Genomic DNA, 24972 nt, shown 5'->3' on the forward strand with positions numbered 1-24972 from the left:
ATTATTATTATTATTATTATTATTCTGTTCACTGGGAAAAAACACTTAAGTTTTTTTTAAAACTTAAAATTATTTTCTTCTGTAGAGTCAAAAGAAATTTATCTATTTTTCATAGATCTGTAGCAGATCAGTTTAAGCAGATGTTTTTTGCCATTGCTTAGGTGACTTACTCTATGACTAGTATGTATTTTGGCTTTTATTTTTACTTTATCAGATGATAGAAGCAATAAAATACAAATGTGATCTTGTCAACTATAGCTACGGAGAGGCAACACATTGGCCAAATTCTGGGTGAGTACTACTGTGGTTAATATAAAGTATTTTAATATAGAAGTGGAATTACATTTGTTGACCTCTATCTAAATGAACTGTCAGTAAGAATGAATTGTCCAGGCCCAAATCATTCATATCCATTAAACTGTTGCAATTTACATTTTTAACTGTCTTCCAAAGTTAAGTAAACCTATCAAAAGTGCTGTTGATTTATAATACAAAGACTATTTTAGAATAATAAATAATTTTTGTAGTTGGAACACCACATAATCTCTGGGGTTTTTTTGAAGACCTAATATTGCTACATAACTGTTACTCCTTTTTAAAACCAGAAGATTTTTTTTGTGGTCAGTTTCTGTACTGGAACCACCTCTGCAAGGTGTGGGAAGCACTTGCATGATATACTTTGCATGATATTCCTTGTTCTGTGACTGGCCACAGAGATTGTACTAGAAATGGGAGTTTTGCCTTATGGGAAGAAAGCAATATTGATGATTTAATGACTTATTTTTTTTCTCTTACCTCAGGAGAATTTGTGAAGTAATTAATGAAGCAGTGTGGAAACACAACGTAATCTATGTTTCAAGTGCAGGAAATAATGGCCCTTGCCTTTCTACAGTAGGATGTCCTGGTGGAACTACATCTAGTGTAATAGGTAAATAATTTGTTTTGAAAAAAAAAAAATAAATTTGGCAGTCTTCAGCTTGTGTCTTTTCAATCTTTGTACTTGTCTTACATGTTTGAGACCACTGGTTGATTGCTGAACTAAATCTAAATAAATATTGAAGACTAGTGGGCTACAGGGTTAATTCTGAGGGAGGCACTTGTATGCTTAGGTATAAAAATTTAGATTGATATCTTCTTACAATTCAAGACCTTACTTATGAAAGAGGCAGATGTTCTTGATTTGATGTGACTTTGTATAAAATTACTGTGTTACGTAAGATGCTTGTTAAATCTCAGAATTCTCATGCAAGGAGACTAGCATGTAGACTTGAAAGTTGTAGAGGCACTATTTCAGGACAGCTAGTAGCATTAATGCTGATTTCTTTCTAAGAGTTAATCTGTAATTACTCCACTAGTAAGACTGGGGGTTGGAACTGGAACTACCAAGCTCTTTTCAGGTCTGCATTGGCTTTGCTCTTACAGTGCATGTACTGTGTCAATTCAGCTTACTTCTTTCCTTTTTCTAGAGACTGGGTGATCATTCACTCTGCATGCAAAGTAGCTTGCTGCTTGTCCTCCACATGGACTGAACCACATAGGGGTTTTTTTGGTTTTTGAGGCTGAAACAAAATACAGTTGACAGGCTGGACTAGTTCACACAGACAGCATGGACATGGACCTTGACAAATTTGTTTGTCAGCATGGTATGGTGGTATTCTACCATCCTGATAGTGCTTGTGCCATAAAAAAGATGGAGTGTACGCTTTAGAATAGGTGCAGGGCATGGATGCAATGTGCATCTTTGACATTGTGTTCTAAAAATACAACTTTAGCCGGCTTTGACATAGTCATTTACATGCTCTGGGCACTTTGAACTGATGTACAGGACAGTAATAACTGTCTCATCACTGTGATGAGCTGTGTGTATGTGGCCATCTTCTCCAGGTGGTGTAGCTGAGAGTCATGTGAACATGAACCAATTCACACAGATTGCTTTAAGGTATGGTTGGTGTAGTTTGTAACAGTGTAAACACAGCCAAAGGGGTGCGGGAGAGAGTGGAGACATGTAAAAGTGATCTGTTGTGAAAGAAATGTAGAAGGTGAATACATTCTATTCCAGCTGAATAAAAATGAAACTTTGAAGTTTACATAATATTTTAATATTATACAGTATGACCATCAGCATTGTTACTGCATAGCATGCTATTTTATATTTGCCTTGTACAAATACCTGGATTTAATGAGATGGACAATGTGTGTTTCTGTTTTTAAATGTCAAGCAAAAATTCTTCTCGTAATGAATTTAAAGGATGGAAATATTTTATTTTGCTTAAATTCATTTGACATCTAAAATACTTGAATGTGTTTTACAGGTGTTGGTGCCTATGTATCACCTGACATGATGGTTGCTGAATACTCTTTAAGAGAGAAACTGCCAGCAAATCAATACACTTGGTCATCCAGGGGGCCTAGGTAGGTTATACTAAAAGAACAAATTCATTACTTTGGGGTTCAGATGATGTAACTCAAAATCTAAAAATGTGTCATTAATACCAGAATAAAAGTATTTTTTTCCTGTGGGAACAGCGTAGGTAGCCTGCTGTTCTCGGAAGGCCTTTATATGTCAGGCTCTAGAACTCCTGGGGGACGGGGAAGACCACTGAACTGCCTCGCACAACCTGTACATTTCTGGAAAGTGTACCTGATGGGCGCAAACCTATTGAGACGTGATAAAATTTGTTGAAAAGTTATTTGGAAATTTGTTCTTTTTCTGAAATTTATTTTTTCAGAGGACTTTTTCCATAGCATTTGTTTCATTAAGTTAGTGTGGTGAAGTTAACTGTTCTGTTAGTGTTGAAGATTAAAAGAAATACTGTTACTGCAGTGGTGTTACTTCTGGCTTCAGTGACATGGTCGTGATGGCACAACTTACTCAGGGTTTTGTTTGAGTCCAGTAGAGGTGTGAGTGCTTTTCTACACCACTTTATAGAAAATTATTTGAAAGATCTATAAAAAAATGTAGGGCCAACAAAACCTTCAATTTTTATCTCACGTCTCATAAATATTTGATAGTAGTATGGTAGCCAAAAGAAGAAAAAAAGAACTGAGTTCTTGCCTGTGTTCAGACCTTGGAATTGTTCTTGCAAGTTGTGGAGTTACTGTATATTGTCTTTCATAGGTTAGTTTGCAATATGATTGGGTGACAGAAAAAATAAAAAACATAGCTTGAGGTTGGTCCTTGGCTTATTTGCTGGTTACATAGCAAATAATAGGGTGCAAATGCTTCCCTATTAGCATTGGTTTTTAAAGTTAGTTGTCATGGTGTTTGTATTTTTACAGACAAGTGTATTGTTCTAAGAATCTTACTATATAGAATTGTCATGTTTCACGTAGGGAAAAGAGGAGTGTGGTCTCTGCCTTCAGCTGAGAAGGGGAGAAAGATTTGTAATTAATATTGATATACATACACCCATATACACTTACATAAAAGCTAGGTTTCGTATGCTTTGTCACTTTGTGTTGTGAAATAGTCAGAATGTGCATATGTCAGCCGGAAGGCACAAGTCTGGCCAAAGAAGGATTCCCCTTGTGTAGTGTGCAACACACAGGTGGCTGGAGAGTTCCTAAAGCTTTGCTAGAGCAGGGTTGGGGTAGGGGACCAGTCTGTCCAATGAAGCACTAGAGGCTTTCAGGCAGATACACTGTGCACTGCTTGGCCAGAAATGTCATGATACAGAACCTGTTGTTTGTATAGGGCTGTCATAAAATCTGCCCAGGTATCCCGCATCTGTTAGCGTGGGATATAAATATGCTAAAATAAGTTCTGCCTCTCCACAGAACTTAATAGCTCAGGTACAGTGCTGTCCTTATACAAGTGGTGCAATTTTTGTCTATCCAGAGCAAGGAAGGTGGACTATATCTAGCTCATACAGGTGAAAACTAGATGCTGTTTTAACTGTCCTGTAGGTACCCACTCTGTTCTTAAATATGCTTGAGCAAGAAAGAAAGGTGGCTTAGGCAGCTGATCTTAATCCACCTCTTGACATTCCTTTTTTTGTCTTATCCCCTTGCTCTCCTTGTCTCAGGTGCTGTATTGTAATTCAAAATTTGTCCTGGTAGTGAAGTGGCAACATGCAAAATTAAGAGATCTGGATTTTGGATCTTTTCTAGTCTTCCTCTACCTTTTACTATTTTCCTTTAATAACTGTTAAATGGGCTACGTTTGTTTTCATGCATTTTCTAATTCAAATCCCAGAAGATATTCTGATGCCTAAACTGAAGCCTGGTACAGAGTATTGAAGGAGTGAAAGTTTAGAAAACTTCCACTGTAAAACAGACATAGCTGATGGTTAATGTGGCATTTTAAATTACTATGTAGTGGCATGCTTTTTCTTGGGTTTAATGGGTTAATGGATTTAGTGAAGTAATATACTTGGCAATGTTCCCTAAAGCTAAAATTATCTTTTTAAGTGCATGGATAACTTCAAGATAAAATGTGCAGAAAAAAATGTATGGTTTTTAACCGTTCTTTTTTAATGCTAGCACTGATGGAGCCCTTGGAGTAAGTATCAGTGCCCCAGGAGGTGCTATTGCTTCTGTTCCAAACTGGACTCTGCGAGGAACACAACTCATGAATGGCACATCCATGTCTTCTCCCAATGCATGTGGAGGCATTGCATTAGTATTGTCAGGTAATGTACTACAATGTTAAGTTTAGATGTGTGGTCTGAAAGAGAATAAATATTTTTTTCTCTTTAAAACAAAGAAGTGCTATAACTTTCAAATTTTTTGTTGTATCCAATAATAACCTTATTTTTAATTTCAGGACTCAAAGCTAATGATGTTCATTACACTGTTCATTCTGTCCGAAGAGCTTTAGAAAATACTGCGGTGAAAGCTGAAAACATAGAAGTATTTGCACAAGGACATGGTATTATTCAGGTACTTGCTAGCAAAAATACCGACATAACATAAATAACTGCTAGTGGAAAACTAACCCACAAAAAAGAGCAGCTTTCTAGATGAGCTCCCATGCTACTTGATTCTCAGATCTGATTAAAGGAGAAAGGGAGAATGTAGTGGGAGGGGAGGAGGAGTGTGATTGTTCTATTAGTTTCAGCATGCAGCTACTGTAGAATAAATGTGTTAACTAGACACAGACTGATCAAAAAGGTATGTGGACATAAAAGCAAGATGTGGGCTTTTATCACCCACATATGGATTTGGTTGCCTAAATGCTGTCCTAATGTCCAAAAATGTTTTTATGTTCTTGTCAGAGCGAGCTGAACTTGTTCAGTGCAGACAAAAGCTGGAACTGTAAGTTCTGGGCAGTGAAAATGCAGAGATACCCACACTGGTTCACAAAGCAGTACAGCTGCAGTTGTGCAGTGACTTTGCTCTGGGCCTGCAGTGAAAAGTCTGAGCAGTCATTGTATCCGGTGGACTTCTAAGTAGCTTGGAAATCTATGATGTCGTCCTTTGTATGATGAAGACATAGTGAATGACAGTCTTCGTGTGCATAAGCTTAGATTCTTAAGAGCTGCTGCTGGTTTTTGCCTGCAGTCAGTCCCATCCTAGCCACAGAGAGGTACTGAGATTTTGCTCTCATGCTTATAGATGCTAGATATTAAATACTTAGCCCTAAACTCACATTCTGGAGGTATTAGAAACTAGTAGGTAACATCCACTAAGCACATCTGTAACACTGAATTTGATACAAAAGGCAGCAATGGTGGTAGCCATATCAAATAGAAACATTGCCACAGAAAAATGAAATGCACCAGTCATGTCTTATGATTTAGTAATCCATGATTAAAGCATGTGTTAAAATATGTGCTTAAAACTCTAATCTGGGAGGCAGAGGCTGTTATGTGTCCACTTGTCTCAAAGGAGAGTGCCATAATCTCCAGTGGTGAAGGTAGCTCACTGTGAAGTGGAAGAGAATGTAAAATTTTGGAGTCAGTAGAATAGAAAGCAAGATAGAAGGGTGCCTTTTTAAGACACAAAGGGGAACTTGTCATGTAAGTTTATTGTGACAGCTCATTTACTTATATCCAGGGCTGGATTTCATGGCCTGATACTCTTACTTCATATCAATATATAAAACTTACATGGGCATCCCATATTGCATATCTCTTTAGAACTGCTCAACTTCTTGTATTATATGAATGGTTTAAATGCTTAACTAGCGTTGCTTCACATATGAGGAGGACACCTAAATTTGTATAGTAGTTCTCGTCCTTTGAAGTCCTCTTTGTCTTTGAAGTCGTCTGTAAAAACTTGTTACGCATCTTTTGATGGATTTATAGCAAAGGAGAGCTGTCTTTTTTTTTTTTTTTTTTTTTTACTTTCCGTGCTCTGTATGGCTGTTGCAGACTGAAAATGTTGCCTCATTTTCTATACTGTGTATCATGTAAGGTGCAACAGTGTGGCTCAGGTAACACGTGAGTTACTTCACTGTTTGTTGCTGTGCTTGCTGAACACTTCGTATTGCAGATAATATGCATGAATTGCTGTTAAGTTGAAATTTGTTAATTTAGACTGTGTTCTTTTTAACAGGTTGATAAAGCCTATGACTACCTCGTTCAGAATTCATCATTCACAGGTAACATAGGCTTTACGGTTACTGTTGGCAGCAACCGTGGAATCTACCTCAGAGATCCTGCCCAGATAGCTGCACCTTCTGATCATGGGGTTGGCATAGAACCTGTCTTTCCTGAAAATACAGGTAGGAAAGAGCTTTTGTATGGGGAGGGGGAATGGGGGGAAGGGATAAAGTATAATCTTTTAAACAAAAAAGCTGTGATAATGAGGAGCGGTAGGAATTTGTATCGTAAAAGGAGTAAGTGCAAATATAAATTTCATGGTAAATGAAGGCATGCAGCTAAACAACTTTTCCATTCTAACCTCAGACTTAATAACTACAGCACTTCCATGTTTGGGGAGAGTCTGCTGCTTCATGCTTCCTGTCGCTGAAAAAAAGAGATGTCTCTTTGTTCCAAAGAAATTTAAAGCAAAGTTGTGGGACCAGAGAAGAATGTGAAAAAATAATCAAATATCCCTAATATTTCATGACATTATAGAACTTCAGTGTTTTTGTTGTAGATAACTCTTGGCAAAGAACTATTGTTTCTCTAAACATGAAAGAACTTACCCAGAAATTGGTTTCTCAGTTATTTAAAGACTATAAATTCTAGAATTGGACTTTATTGAAGTTTCCACAACCTGAGAAAAATATTAGTTTAACAAACTAGACTTATATTCCGTAGCTAATAATGGATAAACAAAAATATATCTAAAGGCAATACAAGAATACTCTTTTGCCCTGCTTTACTTTATTAAAAACAAGTTGGAGCTCACTGAGAGACTGATTTACATTGTATTCAGAAAGTGATTCAAGTGAGAGCTTGTTACTGAGATGAATTCCTTTCCTAAAACCAGTGATCCCCAAGAAGGTTGGCATGTGACAAAGGAGTGAGTTTGTTTAGGGGAAGAAAAGGCATGAATCGGGACAGGTTACTGACTCAGAGTAACTTAGTTGTTTGACAGCTTACACTGCAATCGGTGCTTTTTAGATTTACCGTGTGACACAGAGAAATAAAATAATTGTATGATAGACTCTTCTGCAGGAAGCAAACAATCTGAAAACATACTTAGATATTTGTAATGGATGACTGGCTTGTAGCATGATGTTGTTTCCCTAGTACCTGTCCAGTTGTTATTTCTGTGCTGTGTGTGGTGTCTTCACCAAGACTGAGTTTGAGAAACTTTAGTAAGAGGTTACGGGAATCTCAGTCTTAATCTGCTCAGTCTGTCTGTTGAAGTTCTCTTTGAGCTTTTATTGCTTCTCATGTTCCTATGAGACAATTACATCAATAGAGTGCTCCTTTCTCTACTTAACAAAGATGTAATGAAATGTCTGAAAATTAAGCCGAGATTAATTCAGACTAGAAAATGTGGAAATTTTTTTTCAAAGTGTCATTAATCTTTAGAGCAGGAGAAAGCTGATTTTTAATCACTTAAACATTTCAGCTAGGGTTGGATGCTTTTCTGGAAGCTGTGCTTTAACCCATAGCTTTTTTGACATGGAAGCTAATTTGCGAAATCGGCTAAATTGACTGCAAGTCAGACTTGATTATCATAGTAATTTTTAATAGACTTTACCTCTCACTTAGGTTGCTCTATAACATAATTTGGTAGTTAGCATAAGCTTCAGAATCAGTGCAATTGCTTTTTATTGTATTTCTCTGCATTAGGCAAGACTTTGTATCTGTACAAGAAAGTTTATACCTATTTCCAGACTATGTTGTGGGCAACTGAAGCATTGCTTATTAGCCTACCTTTGACTTTGTCAGGTTTGACTGTTTCAAGGCAGAAAATTTCAAAGTTAGATATTACCTTAATTTTACTGTACACTGCTGCTATTCTACTTTTCTCAAGTTAAAAGAAATAATACAGAACACTGTCATTTGTGGAGAATCTGACATCCGGGGCCCCTAAGGAATTAGTTCCTATTACATTTTATTTATGGGTACATTTTAATGGCAAATACTGTGTTATAGTAGAATATGAGCCCATATTTGTGTTATTGAACGGTTTTTGAAATTTGTTTCTTGACAGAAAACACTGAAAGAATATCTCTCCAGCTTCATTTAGCTTTAACTTCAAATGCACCGTGGGTCCAGTGTCCTAGTCATTTAGAGCTTATGAACCAGTGTCGACACATAAATATTCGTGTGGATCCACGTGGCCTGAGGGAAGGACTACATTTTACAGAGGTATGGAAGTATTGGTGTTCTAAGCAAGATTTGCTTTTCATGTGGTCTCTGTCAACTTTTTATAGAAGTAGTTTTTGAGGAAATAAAAGCTGTGTGCTGTACAGACAGAAAATACTGCCACACTCCGTTTCACTATACAATCTGAATCCAGAGTTCAGCAATAGTTATGCTATGCAGTGTTGTATAGCACATGCCAATGGGACTTTGAGTATCTGTGTTTAAAAAATAAAAGCATATACAAAAATAAACCAAATAAGTAACAATTGGTTAAGGTTTTTCCTCTGGATATATTATAACCTTTGACTAGCTGGCTCGGTTCTTTATTATTATTGAGGACAAAGTGATGGTGGAACAAATTTTCAGAGAGAGTATTTAAAGCTTGTCCATGAAAGGCATGGTAAATGGAACTGTACTTTCTCAAATATAATCCTGGAAAGTAAGGATTAAAATATTTTTAATACAACAGCAAAAATAGTTGAAATAAAATAATAAGGCTGTTGGAGACAAATCTAAGTTGAAACTAGGTCAAGATTTTGATATAGACACTATCAAATGAGGGTTAAAAGCTTGAAAACTTCTGGGGAAAGACTGAAATGTGTAGAAGTATGGAAACTATTTTTTTTTTCTTGGTGAAAGTTGCTGGTTTACTACTTGTAGGGTAACAGTGGTCAAATTAAGATCTCTTCTTCTCAGTGGTAACTACAAAGATTCAAAATACTCAGCAACTACCTTAAGTTTAATGTTGTTGATTCTATAATCATATTTTGATGAAAGATTTAAGTGTCTGTATTTTGTTTTGTTAGGTGTGTGGATATGACATAGCAACACCTAATGCAGGCCCTCTGTTCAGAGTCCCAGTAACTGTTGTTATACCAACAAGGTCAGTAAACCCAGGCTTTATCTGCATTTTTTAAGTGTAGTTTTCTGTACCCACTTTACTTGTTGTCATTTATTTTGCCACCTTCTTCCTCTGGGAGTCCTTGAACTTACTACTGACATTGATATGGGATCAGAGACCTGAAATGATTGTCACAGAAGACTTACACAGCAGTGGCTTTTTTGTAGTTTTGGTTGTGGCAGCCAGAAGGCAGTGTGTTCTGGTGGGCTTAGCCGTGGTGGCAGCAGCTTCCTGGTCCATCAGAATACAGATGTCTTCTGGCTTGTTGAGCAAAGTATCAATCAATATACTCTTAGGTGTAGGTCAACTGGAGTTTGTTTTTCATTTCTAACTCGTAGACTAGAGTACACAAAGGTGGGGGCATTATTTGGCAGGTGAACATTGGGATAAGCTTCCATCATGATTTTAATAGGGCGAATTTAGAGACTTAGTATTGTGCCCACATTTGGTTTAAACGTATGACTTCAGTGATGTTGATGAGGAAGGAGAGTATCTTATTGAACCTGTTCAGAGGACAATCTGTTCTGAAAAAAAAATAGAAGTAACTTTTCTCTAACTCGTTCCTAGAAATATTACTTCTCGCATACCTTAGTATGTAAGTGACTTCAGCGGAACGTCCCTCAGCCAGGAAAAGCAGATCCACTGAAAACTAGGATTCTTTGACACTTATGTTTAAACACAGTAACTTCAGGGAGGTGGGGAGGGTGTCTACATAATTTGGTGGAGCTTGAGTTTTAAATCTTTTAGATACATTGTGCTGTCAGATTCTGTACTAGTACGGATTAAAATAGTTGGTGCTATGGACTGAATATCCTCATTGTACACTTTTTTTGGAAAGTATTTGTGCATTTTAAATACTAAACCCCATATTTTCACAGCTTGTTTGATTACCATTTGTTTTCTTTTTGGCATACAGAGTAGATGAATCATCAAGCTATGACCTGACATATACAGATGTTCATTTTAAACCTGGTCAAATCCGAAGGCACTTCATTGATGTCCCACAGGGAGCTACATGGGCTGGTAAGGAAAATGAGCACATCTATTAAATAAAAAAAAAAAATCACTTCTGTCAGACTTGACAAAGTTATTTTGAAATCATTTTGAGTTCTACCTGAATAAGAACTGAAGGATTTGACCCATGGATACATAAAGTATTTATTTGATTCTAAGCTCTTAGAGGAGTGATTTTGAGTTATCTCATTGCTTCTGGTACAGTAGAATCTTGATTCTCAGTCTTCTAGAAACCAGCAAATACAATCTGAAGTGACTGCCCATAACTGGAGGAATACCCCACGTTTATGGAAAAGTTTTACTGTCTGAGGTTTGACTAGTTTTTAAGGTGTATGGATGTAGTGTTGAAAGATGTCTTAACTGACGAAAATGTGATTTTCATAATGGGCAAGTGCTCATAATTCTGCAAAGAGGAAAAAAAGGGGTTTTTTCCCCTCATCTTCCTGTGTGAGATTACTAAATAATAATCCTTTCAAGAATCTTTCATTTAGATTGAAATTACTGATAAGACTCTTACTTTAGAATTCAGCAGCAGTCTGTCTTGTACGGATTATACAACTGTACTATCTGATTCATTTTCACCATTTGAGTCACGTTTCTCTTAACTGATCTCTGAACTTACTCAATTTTCCTTAACGTGAAAGGGTCTTTGTAAATAACTGGCATACTGCATAACTTCTTAAATTACAAATTACTTGTGAAACTAGTCTTTTTCTGGTGAATCTCTGCTCTTCTCCTAAAATTCTTGGCTCTTGAAACTAAATTTGGGGTTTTTTTTCTTTAATCTAGAAGTGACAGTATGTTCATGTTCAGCTGATGTGACTGCCAAGTTTGTGCTTCATGCCGTTCAGCTAGTGAAACAAAAAGCATATAGAAGTCATGAGTTCTACAAATTTTCATCCTTACCAGAAAAAGGATCAGTGACTGAAGCATTTCCTGTCTTAGTAAGTTACCTCAGGGTGGCATGGGTGAAGAGAAAGTACTATATCAGTGCAGTATGACATAACTAATTCTGGGTTTTTTTTCCAAAGAAAAACCCCAAACCTAAGAAATTATGTGTTTGTTACAGTCGTGAACGCATCTGGTTTTCAGTTTTGAAAAGATAACTCTAATAGCTTGCTAGTGTTTCTTAATTATTTGGTATTTACCCTTATAATATGTGTTAATCTCTTCAATTTATTAGTTAGTTGTTTATACAAACCGGTTTGTTTCCCTTGCAAATAGGGACTATGACTTGCTGGACAGATGTAGTTTTAGTGCTAAATGGGGTAATCTGAGACATCTGCTTGATGTTGAAGCCAGGTGATACTGACTGGCTTACATTCATACAGCTTAGATACAGCAGGGTTAGCTTGGATAATGCTAGCTCAAGAGTCCGAAACAGAACGGAGTGAGCTAACAGTTCAGGGGTGAGTCCACTTCTCAACTTTGTCCCCTGCCTTGCTTAATTTAGTTGTATAGCTCTAAAGCCTAAGAGTGGTTATGATTTCGGTGCTATTCAGTCCCTTACCCTCTGTGAAAATGGCAGGTGGGGGACAAGCAAAGTTTGCCCCACTGACACACCAAACAATAACAACAAAAACCCCAAACCTCTGAAGCTTATTGTCATTTTATTTGGGCAGAGAGTGGGATCTCTTTTTCTGATACACATTTTCTAAGGCATGCATGTTAGACTCATCTATGAACTAACCTGTCTGCCTAGTTTGAAGGATAGGAAAGGAAGATGTAATATTTAAAAGCTGTACATTTCTTTGTAGAGTATACCCCTAGTACTCTTTGTTTTGATGCAGTCATCAGTCATCCTGTTTTGTTGGAGCTGTCTTCTATTTTCTGCACCAAGTACAATGTCTTATTTGGTACTGTACAAACCTATACAATAGGAGTAAACTAGATATAACAGAGTCTTTTTTGAGCTATACTGCAATTTTTTTTGCTTTGCATAAGGGAGGCTGGGGTGAATAGAAGGGGAAGATGGGAACTTGTGTCTAACTTTGTGCTTTTGTTACCCAGGCTGGAAAAACCATTGAATTTTGTGTTGCTCGGTGGTGGGCAAGCCTTAGCGATGTTAGCATTAACTACACAATTTCTTTCCATGGTGTACTTTGTGCTACTCCTCAGCTGAACATGGTAAGTTTTCCAGAGTGTTTATTTTGAATTATTCTGAAGTCCTGTGGTATCTCAGAATAAAAAAAGCTTTTCTTCATTCCTGCCTGCATTTAGAAAGACTAAAAGTATCTTTATACATGAGATACTCATGTTTTCTCTTAAATATAGGTAAAATAGGAGTTCAGTCCCACAGAAGTGCTCATTACCATTATCTACAAATTTTTCTATGCCTTTTCATTATAAATCGGGGGGGAGTACACCAAAAACAAAACCAAGCAACCAAAAAAAACCCTCAAACCCAACACCAATGGAAAGGACATATTAAAAGGCTGAAATTGTAACCATACTTCACTAGCAAGTGTTTGTGTGAATAAACTTTGCTGGGACCACAGTTCTTGGACTTCAATATCTAGATTACCATTGCTAAAAGACAATACTCTGAATACCATTTTCAGAATAAAATGTCATTAGAATTTATTTTCTGTTCAATGTTTTATTGAGATGTGCTGATTGGTTTGAGATTCATTGTTTAGGGCAGTTGAAGGCACAGTGAATGGGTGGTGTCATGACTCCTAAAGCTCTGTGATACTAAAGGATTGAAAAAGTTCTAAAAACATTAGTATCGTAATATTTACAGTACTTACAGTACTTTGTCTTGCTCCTGTATTCTTTGCTGTCCTGTGCAACCCGGCTTGGCTTGACTTTGCGTCCCTCAGGAGAGGGCTCTCTTTGAGAGCTGAGATGACAATACTCACATGAAGCAGCACCATGCTAATTTATCCTGGCTCCCTCCTTTTTTTCAGCTAAGGGCCAGAGCAACTTCTAGGTGTCCCTTGGGTGAACTTGGATGAATTCAGGCTCTAAGAGCTGAATAAACTGGGGAAAAAAGAGTGGGTGAATTTTACTAAGGTACCAGGTCTTGAACTAGTAGAGCAGGGAAAGAAAGAGCTGCTGGTGGTGGTGTGCACAGCAGCTCCCCCCACCCCAGCACTATTAGATCAACTGAATAATGAAGAGTTAAAAATGAGAGAATACAAACAGTTTTGGTCCTTCCTTCTTGAGCACTCGTAACTTCCATAAACTAAATTTTAAATAGTGCTGTATACTTGTAGCTTTGTTATGGGATACTGCTAGAAAAAAAAGTTTTCAAATTATTTTTCTCATCACTAGTCTGTGTATGTAGTATTGTTTCTTTTTTGCAAAGTTTAACTATTCTGTAGTAACAATCCTAAGCAGAAGCACCATAAAATACTAGTTCTAAGATTCTAGATGAATAATACTTGTATTTATTGAATTACATATTCAAAGGAAATTGTCACAAATGTACAAACAAAACCCAGACCTGCCCAAAGTGTGACTCGTACAGTTCTATACAAAGTACTTAAATTACTAAGGGGAAGAAAAATATAAATAAGACTTTAGCTCCAATTGCTGAAGTTTTGCAAGTCCCCGCATACCTGCTGTTGTAAGAGAGATAAGCTTGTAATACTGTGTGAGTTTGAAAGTGTCACTTCTTATAGTATACATAAATACAGCTTGTGTTGTAGTTTTAAGGGACATATCAGATGGTCCACATCTGATGTTGTTAAGTGCACAGAAGCATAATTGTTATATACTTGTTCTTTAGCATGCTTCAGAAGGCATCGTACGATTTGATGTTCAATCGTTGTTGAAGTATGAAGATATTGCTCCATGTATAAATCTGAAAAGCTGGGTTCAAACGCTCAGGTAAGAGTTTGTGAGGAACTGTATTGGGAAAGTGGGAAAACCATTAGCATGTGGTTAAAACAGTAAGAAGTTAACAGTGAAATTTAGGATAACAACAATATTCTCATCAAATTTTAAGTAGGTTTGGAAGCATCAATTAATAAACTTTCTCAGCATTCTCCTATTGGTTCCTTTTAACTTCAAAAAAATTTGACAATTACAGTGACCTATTCCATACAAATTATTTTCCTTAAGCCTCCTGTCAGCAGTCTATCTGGTGACTGCCAGACTAGGAAGCCTGGGTTAAATAGACCTGTGGTCAGACCCAGCACAGATATTTTACTGAGTGAGTCTTGGCAATGAAAAAGCTGACAGCATGTTATAGAAAAATTTCAATCACGTAATTAAAGGTTGTCAGAATGTATGAATGAAATGTAAACTTAAATGAGGCCAGGCCCCCCTCATTCTGCTGTTCTTTATTTCCGAAGCTCTGATTTTCCTGTATCATTATGATTTAGCCTATATTCTTTGATGCTTAAGGTCTAAAGTGTTTGTGCTGCTCTGAACAATAGCTTGTCCTAACTGTATCTGAAGTAACATACACTACATAGGTAACTACATAGGTAGTGTATGTTAACATTCTTCTGTGTTACTACTATGATTTCCATAAGGCCTCTTACAAATTATCTTCTGATACAACCTTCTATAACAAACAATTATGAGCTACTTATTCTGTCCTCTAATTATGGTGCAGTTAGTACTTTTATTCATGGATTGAAAGATTAATTGCAGCATGGACACTAGAGATGTAAAGTAACCTGATTTTTTTTCCCTAATCCCAAAGTCTGTTCATTTTGCCAATTTTGGGGTTTTTTGTGGCCTTTGTTTTTGAGCATTTAGACGTGCTTGCTGAGTTCTGCTGGCTTCTTTCTTTGTCAGTGTCTGTAATGTCACTAAAATTTGGTTTTGAACTGATACTCATTTTAACTGTGCAATTTATTCTGCTTGGATAGTTACAATATTTTAAGAGATGTTGCATGTACTGAATTCAGTTGTGCTTCAGAATATGCTTCTGCTTAAGCAACACAAATTTTCATGGAGGATACATGTTTCTTAATAGTACCTTCTGTTGGTTTTTGTTCTTTAACTGCAGACCAGTGAGTACAAAAATAAAACCTTTGGGCTCCAGAGATATTTTACCAAATAATCGTCAACTGTATGAGATGATTTTGACCTATAACTTCCATCAGGTAAGGGTTATGGATGGTTGTTTTTATAAAAGTTATTAGTATATACAGCATGTTTTATAAAACCAGATTTTAACTTTAACTAGCTTTCTGTCAGAAACGAGACCTAGACTCACACACTAGACTCTCTACAGTCAAAATTCTGATTTGGTTCTCTTGAGAACCTGTTGCTTGAAATGGGCTTTAGTTCACGTACCCTTTTGAATATGTGTGTAAGGATTGTACTTGTTTTATTCAGTAGTGGATTAAATGTTTTTTATCTTTCTTTTAATAGCCTAAGAGTGGAGAAGTAACTCCAAGCTGCCCACTTCTTTGTGAATTGTTGTACGAATCTGAATTTGATAGTCAACTGTGGATTATTTTTGACCAGAACAAAAGACAGATGGGTTCAGGAGATGCCTATCCACACCAGGTACAGAGTACTGTATTTATTTTACCTTCTGTTTTCTGCACAGCATGAAAATTTTCATTCTGTTTCACCACGCTGTTAGCTCCTAATGTTTCCTGATGCATAGGTATAACGTTCTTCTATCTTCACAAGAAGACAGGTTCAGTGGTGATACATTTGTATGAAAAAAGTAATGATTCACAGGTTTGTTTCCATGAAATAGAACATTATGATTTTTTTGTTCTCCAAGGAAGGAGAAAAAGTTATGGTGTGCTTTATTTCTACAGAAAGCTGTTAACTTGTGATTTCTTGTGATTTTGACTGGTGCTTCTGAAGAAGTGAACTCAAGTTCTTGTTGTCTTTATGTTTGGCTTTTTTACAAAGATACCTTGAACTTTTCTATTTAAGTTGGAAAGGATCCATTACTTTTTCTGTAATTTGAGTTGTCTGCTGATAGGTCAGAGGCTTTTGTACCCATGAAGGCTGTCTTCTGTGCTGTTGGTGTCTTCAAACAGCCTTTTAAATGCTGTAGCGTGGTTTACTTCCTGTTGCTGTCTTTCAGAGGGAGTTTTTTTGCACAAGACTTGTAGATACTGTACCCTCTGTAGGAATCTCTGCTGGAACAGATCATGTGTCTGGATCATGCAGGGAAGGATTAGGGGTGTGATAAAAAAAACAGCGTAAGAGAAACATTTTCCATAGTTTTTAGTTTTGAAACTCTTTTTTACCAATCCAAATTCATCAGTGTAATGTTTATTTTGATAGATTGATCATTCTGGAACTGTACAAAAGATGAACTTTGAAGCATGTCTTTTTAATCTTATAAATTAATTTCAGAAATTGCATTATTTAAACTTCTATTCCTTAACCTGCATTTTAAGGTGCTATAAAATCTAAAAATCACCAAAGTAGTCTGTTACTTAGAGTTGGTGGACCACCATGCTGTAAATATCTGGTGTTGTGCATCGTAGAACAATTCTAAAGCAATTAAAAATTATTTAATTCAGGAAGAAATACCAACACAGGAAGCATGACTCCCTAACCCAGGAGAGGGAGATTCTGGGAGCAGGGTAGTTCTGAATTATTGTCCCTTTTGTATTATAGTAGCAGCAGCTGAAAGGAAACTTAGCATGCTACTGCTCAAAACATCCACACGGTGCCCTTTTAGGCTGATAGAAATTAAAGAATGTTTTCAAAACTAAGAATTTGAAAGACTGGGGTTTTTCAGTTGGGTGTTTTTTCGTTGGGGGGGTGGAGTTGTTCTGTTTGGTTTTTTGGTGGTTTTTTGGTTGGGTTTTTTAATAAATGGAGATGATGTTATCTGCATATTCCTAACTGAATGTATAAAAAGCTCAGGGCAAAGAGTCTGTCAGCTCTTTAAATTGCAGCCTTAAATCACACAGGGTCCCTCAGTGTGAAAGCTGTTACAGTGTTTGACACAGTAGAAGATGTCCTGGGATCTAAACTACAGACCACCCAAAGTTACTTAGTAAAATGAAAGTGTATCAAGGAAAACCTGCTAGAGGCTTTGACCTGAAAGTTTAGCAAGAAAGTTCTGATTATTATTTGAGCAGTTAATACAGTGCTAGAACAGGAACAAATTATGTCAGCCTATTTTGTGGTCTGAAAACTTCATTTTTTTCAGACAATCTGGAATGTGTTTTCGCTGCTATCAAGTCTTGAAAGCAGTCTTGGTTTCAGGAGATTCCAAAACTAAGAAATCTAGCATATCTTAAATGGCTAAAGCTATATGGATCAAGAAGAACATGTCAGTCTTATTTCTGGGTTTCTTTGTGAATGGTGAAGTATTTAATCTTGACATTTATGAGAACTTCTTTCTTTCAGTATTCTGTGAAACTGGAAAAAGGAGATTACACTATTCGGTTACAAATTCGTCATGAACAGAACAGTGAGCTGGATCGCATCAAAGACCTTCCATTTATTGTTTCTCACAGGTTGTCTAGTACCTTGAGCTTAGATATTTATGAAAACCATAGCCTTGCTCTCTTAGGGAAGAAGAAATCGAACAGTTTGACATTACCACCAAAACACAGTCAGCCATTCTTTGTTACATCTCTGCCTGATGACAAGTAAGTTACTGAAGTCCTGTTTTTCTCATCTACATCTAACCAGCTGCCTCTGCACCTAACTAAAATGATACTTTGATAGTGTCTACCTGTTTAGGCTTGGTAATTCCTCTTGTGTTGCTCTTTCACTGTTTGAGTTCTTTATTGTAGTCCTCATGGAACATTAATGAACATGGTTTTAACACTGAACTTTCTTTCTTTGAATAGAGTACCTAAAGGAGCAGGACCAGGATGTTACCTTGCAGGAGCTCTTACACTGTCTAAAACAGAACTTGGAAAGAAAGCTGTGAGTATTTGAAATGGATGACAGCTTCCTTTTCTGAAACTTTTGAAGCAAGTAAATGGCATGCCAGGAAGTGCTGTATTTCATGGTTTTAGTACTTTTAAAGAATACTAGGTTTAGTAACATAACACATTTTAGAAGCAGTTGTTTCATTATAAAGTCAGAGTAACTTATAAGTAGTTCTGTTTTTATTTTCATCCTATAATTTCAAATTTAATTGCATTTTCTAAATTTTTAATTCTAATTCTTTCACTCTGAATCCTTGTGTTTCTAGAAGCAGCTGCTTTTTGTTGGTGTGGAGCCTTTAAAAGCTATTTTGTTTAATTGCCTAGCTTAGTATAATTTTTGAATGAAAAATACGTGCATATATATTGTTTTGTGCATGTTGGTTCTCTGAAACAGCTCTACTCTTCCTTGCATGCATACATTTTTCAGGAAAAATACATGCTTTCTTAACACCTACATGTTACTGTTACAAAGTAGTAGGAATTTTGCTCACTTAAATGCATAAGCACATATTCTTACCTGCTGCACACTGATGTTGTCAACCACTAATATGGACTGTATGCTCCAACAGAGTGATGTAACATCTCTGTATGTGATGGTAGAAAAAAGCTGTAGGGTTTTTTTGCTTATAATGCAGCATCCTGTAAAAATTCTTTTCTAACTTGTATGAATCTGTAGTGCAACAGTGATTAGAGTAACCAGATCACTTTTTTGTGTATCTGGTGCTATCGTATTTAGAAAATTCCCTTAGCTATTTTTAAACAGATGGCAGAGCTGAGAATAAATTTGAATTGGTCCTGGTGATTGTTAGTATTTTGAGGTAGTTCATCTACATCCATATATCACTAGATGTGGCTGAACAACAGGTATATTTTTTTCATACAAAATAAGTTTCTGTGAGTAGATGGGCACATACCTTTAGATCTTGTTGAGTAGAAAAGTTTAGTTCATTCAGTCTGATTTGGTTATAGGTAGTACTTTTGGGGCAGATTGTATGTAATGGCAGGTTAGATAATGTGTGTCAGGAGAATTTATGTATCATTGAGGAAAAACACAGTAATTAACAACTCTAAAATACTTAGTTTTATATTTCTTTGTGATTCTTGCAAGGTTGCAAGTATACTTTTATGAAATCCTTGGTAAATCCGTTACAGTAGTGTAGTATAGTTTCCCTAACTTGAATACTGCACTTCCTTGAACTGTTGGTTGTAATTCTCATCTATCTGATTTTAAAATCAGACTAATTGGTTACATACAGTGATTTCTGGGATGGGGAGTGGGAGGTAGGTAGGTATTGCCTGTCAAATTTCATGTGATGAAGAATACTTAAGAAGTTACACAGAGGGAAATTCTAGCTGAGGCATGTCTTGTGTCATAGTCTAAGGCATTACTGTTATGGTCATATTTCACTGGAAAAAGGATGATATCAAATAGCGTCAGATGCTTTCTGTTGCCTTTAGTGAAACTCAGTATGTAGCAGGAGACAAGGAGGGCTAGGCAGTAAAGTTGTCTCTAAGTCAGCAAGTGGGATGCAGGGAAAAGGTACCTAATTTTTGTATATTTATTATGAAATAGAACAATGCCACTAAACAGTCAAAATCTAAAATCTATACTTTTGAGGCTGAATTTCTGTAATTTATTAATTTAAGCGAAGTGGTTAACAACACTTGCTTGTCTTACAGGAATAATGGACTGTGTACACAATAATGCATTGTTTTATTAATTTTAAAAAGCTGAAGGAGCATGCTTTAAGAGCATGTTTGATCATAGATGTGACTCTAAAAGTTTAAAAATCTGTAGGCTGAAAGTATAACCATAATTGTACAGAGAAGGTGTCTCCATCCTGTGTGGTGTGTGCATGTTTTCTTACAGTATGTTATTCTAACTCCCAGGGGCAGTCTGCAGCAAAGCGACAAGGAAAATTTAAAAAGGTACTGAATGTTAGTTTTTGAAAAAGATATACTTAAGTCTTTTTGCATATGACATAAAGAATTTGTCTACCAGTATTGGTTTTTAATTTGTCTCCCTCATCTACCTCCTTAGTCCTGAGTTGTTTACTTAGCACCTTAAGTATGTCTACTGGTAGAATGACAAAACACTACTGTAATACAAAGCTGAGAGGCATGTCAACATCTGGATACTTCTGCAATAAGTGCTGTCAAAAATGCATGTGGTGACTAGTAGTCTGTAATTTTTATGAAATACGCAGGGATGTTCTGTGTTTGTGGTCAAGATTTTCTGTGGCAAATGTTTCTGCGTATTGTATTCTGTCTGCAAATTGAGAACTGAGTATTAATCTAACACTTTGATGTAGAATTGAATATCTAACTGTATACCAAGTCTACTGAATTGAGAGCTGGTTTCATTACAGTCATCAAAAATATACTGTAGAAGCAGTTTTTTCTTAGGAGGGATGGACTTGATTGAAACGTCTCTCAATTCATTATTCTACTCAAACTGAATATAACTCATTATAGGCTAGAGTTTATACAGTGATGTAACAGGTAGTAGAATTTATAAAAAGAATTTTGGAGCATGTACAAGATATTTTGGGTAGGATGTGAGTGACTTTTAACATAGCAGTGTTTAATGTTGTGCTTTCTCATATTTTTACATTAGGTAATGCAATATTCTGCCAGCAGTCAGAGACTGAAACAGTCTTTATAAAAAAACCCAAAAAAATGTTTTCATAGGTTACCTTTATTAAGGCTACTGTTTCTTTTTCTTGTTTTGTTCTTAAGTTGTAAGGCTATTTACATTCTTCTGTTTTGAAGGTACTGTGTTCTGGAGTGACATGCAAATTAGTCAGGATTCGTAGAAATAAATCATGAGAATTGTGAATAACACAGATTACTGCTGTAATCTGGTATTTTGTTAACAGTGAGCTGGTAACTGAGCCTCCTGACTTATTCTGGTCTTGGTGTAGTAACAGCGTGGGAATGTGATGAGGCTTTACAAGAAGGATTTTAATGCGCGTTGCTGCAATTTTATTTTCATACTACACCGGAAAAATTATGCAGATCACTTTTAGAAAGGCGATTTAAAATCCCATGTGAATGTGCAGCTTTCCTGATGAATAGGGTGTAAAGGCTTCACTAAGTGAATCCTGAGCAAGGGAGTTAAACTCTAATCATAATTCAGTGTGCATAACAAAACCTATTAAACAGATCCAAGAAGTTGCATGTTCTGTATTTTTCTTTTGTTTTTAGAACAGAGATTTGTGTTCAGATCTGAGTGGTATAACTACCCACTCAAGCCAAAATAAAAACTGGTCTTCTTGATACTTCCACCTATTATTCCTAAGAGACATCAGTGTACGAGCAGCAAATAAATAAAGCACTGTGTATTTCAGAGCATTGATCCATAAGAGCTCCATTAATGAATATATTTTTCTGAGAATGCAACTCTGAGGGCTTCCTTGTTTACAAGCTTTGAATATTTATTCATAAATAATATGAACCTTGTCGTAAGTTTACATGTAGTTAAGATGTTTTCCAGCATAGAAAACATGTTTATATGTTTATTTTGTGACCCAGGCAGTCAAAAAGGTATGTGTAGATTTTTCATATTTTTCACAGACAAATCCAGGCCCTCTTATAGGATTAGGAGTGTTAAAATAAAAATGGGACTTGTAAATTACGTGTGTGTTTTGCTCTGATACTGATGGCTAGTCTGTGGAAAGATTTTTTTTTATTATTATTATTTTTTGATTTTTTGATTTAGTTGAGGAGGGAGAGAACTTGTTAGCTTGCATCTATGTGCATGACACTACCAGAAATCCAGGGTGGGTATTTCTGGTTGTTTGAAAGTATTTTTGTTTTCACAGAATGGCTGGGGCTGGAAGTGACCTCTGGAGGTCATCTGGTCTAACCCTGCTGCTTGAGCAGGGCCTCCTAGAGCCAGTTTCCCAGGACCACACCCAGACAACTTTTGAATATCTCCAAGGGTGGAGACTATACAACCTCTCTGGGCAACAGGTGCCCAGTGTTCAGTCACCCCCACTGTGAAAAAGTATTTCCTGATGTCCAAAGGGAACCTCCTATGTTTATGTTTGTGGCCATTGCCTCTTGTCCTGTCACTGTGCACAAATGAACACTCTTTACATCCTCCCTACAGCTATTGATGACATTCCCCCCACCACCTCCCAAATGCCTTTTCTCTAGCCTGAATAGTCCCAGCTTTCTCAGCCTGTCTTCACAGGAGAGATGCTCCAGTCCATCATCTTTGTGGACCTTCGCTGGACTCTCTCCAGTACATCCATGTCTCTCTTCTACTGGGGAGCCCAGAACTGGACACAGTACTCCAGGTGTGGCCTCACCAGTGCAGAGCAGAGGAGAAGGATCACCTCCCTCGACCTGCTGGTAGTGTGTCTAAGTCACCTCAGGATACCATTAAGCTCTCTTTGCCGCAAGGGCACATTGCTGACTTATGTTCCAACTGGTGTCCACCAGGACCCCCAGGTCCTTTCCTGCTTAGCTGCTTTCTATCTGGGTGACCCCCAGCATGTACTGGTGCATGGGTTTATTCTTCTCCAGGAGCAAGACTTTACAGTTCTCCTTGTTGAACTTGATGAGGTTCCTGACAGCCCATTTCTGCAGTCTGTTAGGGTCCCTCTGGATGGCAGCACAAACCTCTGCTATATCAGACACTCTTCCCAGTTTGGTGTCACCTGCAAACTTGCTGAGAATACATTCTGCCCCATCATCTAGATTATTAATGAAGGTGTTGAACAGGATTGAATCCAGCATTGACTGCTGGGCTACACCACTAGTTATTGGCCTCCAACTGTGTGCTGCTGATCACCACCCTCTGGGCCTGGCCATTTAGTGGGTTTCAATCCACCTGACTGCTCATCCAGCTCATACTTTGACAGCTTCTCTGTTTTGCATAAAAGCAGTCTGAGGTTATGCCAGGAAATGGCAGCCTTATTTCCCAGAGAAGATAGTTAATTCTTCTATAACTGGAAAAAAGTGTCAATGGGTTCTTTCGACAGAATAAGTACGGGTGTCTTTGTTTTACTAGACACATACAGCAGAATCGTATGCCTAATCCATAATTTTCTACTCAAAGAGCTATTCTGGGGAACTTCATTTTAAAGTCCAAACCTGAAACAAAACCCGAAAGAACCCATGGACATGGGTTTTTACTTGATGTCTTCCTGTCTTCAGTGTGCCTGGACTTAAAAAAAAAAATTCTTTTCTCTCTGACTACTGAACCTGTGATATTAATTCAGTGGTATTTTTCCTTTGACCTGATCCCCACTGAAGTAGGGAGTGCCCTACTGTCATGGCTTGGGAAGCTAATGTACCCTTAGGAGTGCCCTTGGTCTCTAATGGGGAGGTACCTGCTAAACAACTGTGTGAAAAACAAATTGGTTAGATGTACCTTTCTTCTATCACAACCTAACTTCTGTAATCTGTTTTTTGTTTTTTTCCCTTGGTCTCCAAGTTTCATCCTGAACATAGTCAGAATGAAAACAGATCACTGACACTTTCTGGTCTGTAAGAATAATTTTTTCATTGTTTTACATAATGCAGCTTTTGAACAGCAATATGTAACAACTAGCTAAGGGATAGAAAATTTCTACATTTTTCCCCTACTTTGCCATCCTTTCCTCCAATCTGAAGTAAGAAATGCACTATGCAGGTATAAATATGTACTAGTGGAAGACTAATAAATACCATTGTGAAGTCAAACGTAAAAGGAAATGTTTTGGATTACTTCCTTTTAGCATTAAGACACTACCCCTGTTTAACCAGGCGGCCTTCAAAAATAGGATGAATTACATGTATGATTTAATTTTGTGTAAGCCTGGCTGGTGACTTCAAGAAACTTCATTCACTTTCAATTAAATAAGAGTATTGCTGTAAAAATAAGCAACATTGCACAAATTTTATGCATCTTAAAGTAGACAGGAATTTCGTATGCACATTGAACTATGTGTTTATGTAGATGTGCATGGTATTTATTAAATGGAAAATGAGACCGGGGATGTGTTCCTTCAAGGAGCTTTCTCCTGTGGTTAGTTTTGCTGTGGAATGCTTTAAAGTACAAAAAACAATAGTTCATATGTCTTTTTCACATAAAGAACCAGATGTTGAATCATCAGACAAAAATCTACATTTAAATCTTTAAACAAAATTAATAGTTAATTAATCTCTTTTAACAGGTGACTGTTTTGAGGGCGTTATGCTTGTTTATGTATACAATTTGTCGTTCCAGTTAAAAGTAAACTCACTGAGGCTTATCAAACTGCACAGAGTACACTGAGCAAAGCGCATATCCTATATGCTTCCAAAGTTTTTAATATTGCTTAATTTTTTACGAGGATAAACAAAGGGCTGCTTTCTCATTAATTTGAAAGTTTCCTTAAAGTCATTTTTTCAATGCATAATATGCTTGCTCGCTGCCTTTCTCTGTCTGTAACTCTGTATCTTTTTATAGCTATATATAAAATCAATTCCAGTATACTACTTCAGCAATTCTCAGTCTTTCAACTGAGTTGGAGTGAAATTTGAA

General features: G+C 36.8%; 1 protein-coding gene across 1 annotated transcript in view; it reads left to right on the forward strand.

Moving 5' to 3' along the window:
- Positions 1-214: 214 nt before the first annotated feature.
- TPP2 (tripeptidyl peptidase II) overlaps positions 215-24972 on the forward strand; it is a gene marked incomplete at both ends in the record, with an annotated part of 30107 nt that continues 5349 nt past the window's right edge. Inside the window, 16 exons of the mRNA XM_010294147.1 lie at positions 215-291; positions 801-928; positions 2313-2412; positions 4483-4631; positions 4766-4881; positions 6499-6667; positions 8560-8717; positions 9521-9597; positions 10532-10638; positions 11419-11573; positions 12640-12756; positions 14363-14463; positions 15596-15692; positions 15964-16101; positions 17923-18167; positions 18372-18450. Of these exons, the coding sequence (XP_010292449.1) occupies positions 215-291; positions 801-928; positions 2313-2412; positions 4483-4631; positions 4766-4881; positions 6499-6667; positions 8560-8717; positions 9521-9597; positions 10532-10638; positions 11419-11573; positions 12640-12756; positions 14363-14463; positions 15596-15692; positions 15964-16101; positions 17923-18167; positions 18372-18450 (2013 nt within the window). The remainder of the gene's footprint in view (positions 292-800; positions 929-2312; positions 2413-4482; positions 4632-4765; positions 4882-6498; positions 6668-8559; positions 8718-9520; positions 9598-10531; positions 10639-11418; positions 11574-12639; positions 12757-14362; positions 14464-15595; positions 15693-15963; positions 16102-17922; positions 18168-18371; positions 18451-24972) is intronic.

Source organism: Phaethon lepturus, unplaced genomic scaffold (genome assembly GCF_000687285.1).
Source record: "Phaethon lepturus isolate BGI_N335 unplaced genomic scaffold, ASM68728v1 scaffold37409, whole genome shotgun sequence".
In the NCBI taxonomy this organism is placed as follows: Eukaryota; Metazoa; Chordata; class Aves; order Phaethontiformes; family Phaethontidae; genus Phaethon; species Phaethon lepturus.